The sequence below is a fragment of the Buceros rhinoceros genome, unplaced genomic scaffold (assembly GCF_000710305.1).
Source record: "Buceros rhinoceros silvestris isolate BGI_N320 unplaced genomic scaffold, ASM71030v1 scaffold21659, whole genome shotgun sequence".
Lineage (NCBI taxonomy): Eukaryota > Metazoa > Chordata > Aves > Bucerotiformes > Bucerotidae > Buceros > Buceros rhinoceros.
The window spans coordinates 26323-28054 of record NW_010431226.1 but is presented as its reverse complement, the minus strand read 5'-3'; the positions used below and the strand labels follow the sequence as shown (position 1 = coordinate 28054).

Genomic DNA, 1732 nt, shown 5'->3' with positions numbered 1-1732 from the left:
TGGGGCAGTCCTGGAGGTGGCTCTAACCCCCGCAGCATGGCCACAACACCCACCCCCCCGCACCCCCTTCCCCTAGGGTGAGGGAGAGCCCAGGAGCAGGGCAGCGCTGCGCCTGGCTGCTGCTGCGGCCCCAGGGGTGGAGGCCCCTCACACAACCCCAGAGGGGCGTCAGGTCTTTGGGAGACCGGAGGAGGCGGCAGCCAAAGGTCCAGGCCCTTGCAGGACCGTGACTCGGGGAGTGAGGACGACGTGGCAAACAGGAAGCCAGGAGTGAAGAGCGAGCACTGGGCTCAGGAGAGTCCAGCCACTGAGCACTGGGCGCAGGAGAGCCCAGCCACATCCTGGCAGCAGGGGAGCAGAGAACGTCACTGCTCGTCACTGGTTCATGGGCTCCTCTTCCTCCATCGGCTCATCTGGCGGCCTGAAACGGAGACAGGGAGGAGACTGTGTGACCCAGCGCGTCCCTCTCAGCAGCGAGGGGCCTTCAGGCAAGTCCAGCTCCTGGAGCCACACTACCCGCTTCCCGTCTTGCCAGCGCTTCCCACCTCACCGAGACCCTCGTGGACCCCGGCTGAGCCCTGGTGAGGAGGTGGGGATCCTGCCGGAAGGAGAGGACGCACCCCACCACCTCCAGCCTCCAAGGAATGGGAGAGGATTTGGTCTTGGTTCCGTGTTGTTTGGGAAGAGCCCAGCACTGAATCCCCCAGCAGCCAACCCGGGTCCTGCCCACGCATATGCAGGACCCACCCTGCCACCCCCGACGCTGAACGCTGCCGGGATGTGATCATCCAGTAGGATGGGCTGAGGGATGGTCCTGAGGGCTACAGGACCAGAGCTCTCAGTGGGGAGTGGGTGTAATTTCTTCTCCCACACCTCAAGCACTGTCCTGGCCTCCAGGAGCTCATCTGGCCGTGGGACGTGGCCTTTCTCTGCTGCCACCCCCGTGACACCACGCTCAGAGCCAGGCACACAGGCCGTGAGGACCACCCACACTTCCCAGGATCAGGAGCATCACCTCTTCTCCACCAGCACGGCCACGGAGAGCGAGGCCAAGGCTGTGACCGTCTCCACCTCTTCTGCCTCGTGGTGTTGAGCCTCCAGGAAGGAGCAGCTCCGCCTGGAGGAGACGCGCTGCCTTCTCCACCAGCACGGCCACGGAGAGCGAGGCCAAGGCTGTGACCGTCTCCACCTCTTCTGCCTCGTGGTGTTGAGCCTCCAGGAAGGAGCAGCCCAGCTTGGAGGCGAAGCGCTGCAGGGATGCCCAGTATTTACCTGCGGGAGAAGCCACAGTCAGGAGCTGCTGGGATAGGGGTGCCCCAGGCCTCCGGGCTTCCCCGGGGCATCACTGTCCTGGGAGGAGGAGGATGCTGGAGGACTCCACTGGGGTCTTTTACACCAAGTGTCCCCTTGGAGGTCATGGGGTTTACTGGAGTGGGGAGGAAACGCCAACTCCCGGCCCATCCCCGTGCACTGGGACACTCACTCTGGACCTGGACCACTGCTTCCAAGGAGCGCACGGCGTTGGGGTTCGGTTTCTGCCTCACGCTTTCCTCTGCGAGAGGGTCCAGCTGCCAAGTGAAGACACGAGGGGGTCAGCAGGAGGCAGCTGCACCCAGGGCTCGACTCACAGCATCGGTACAGCCCACAGCCACCACCCCCTGCGCCCCAGCTCGCACCTCGTTGCCCAGCAGAGCTGACACACAGGCCTCGGATGCGTCGCAGATGGCCGTGA

The 1732-nt window shown here is 64.7% G+C and overlaps 1 protein-coding gene across 1 annotated transcript in view; it reads right to left on the bottom strand.

Moving 5' to 3' along the window:
* Window positions 1-375: 375 nt before the first annotated feature.
* The window catches only part of HDAC7 (histone deacetylase 7), a 14826-nt gene continuing 13469 nt past the window's right edge, over window positions 376-1732 (bottom strand). The window contains exons 25-29 of the mRNA XM_010143362.1: window positions 1677-1732; window positions 1484-1568; window positions 1190-1272; window positions 1016-1071; window positions 376-421 (exon numbers count right to left, since the gene is read on the bottom strand). The exon at window positions 1677-1732 is cut by the window's right edge and continues 4 nt beyond it. Coding sequence (XP_010141664.1) covers window positions 376-421; window positions 1016-1071; window positions 1190-1272; window positions 1484-1568; window positions 1677-1732 — 326 coding nt within the window. The remainder of the gene's footprint in view (window positions 422-1015; window positions 1072-1189; window positions 1273-1483; window positions 1569-1676) is intronic.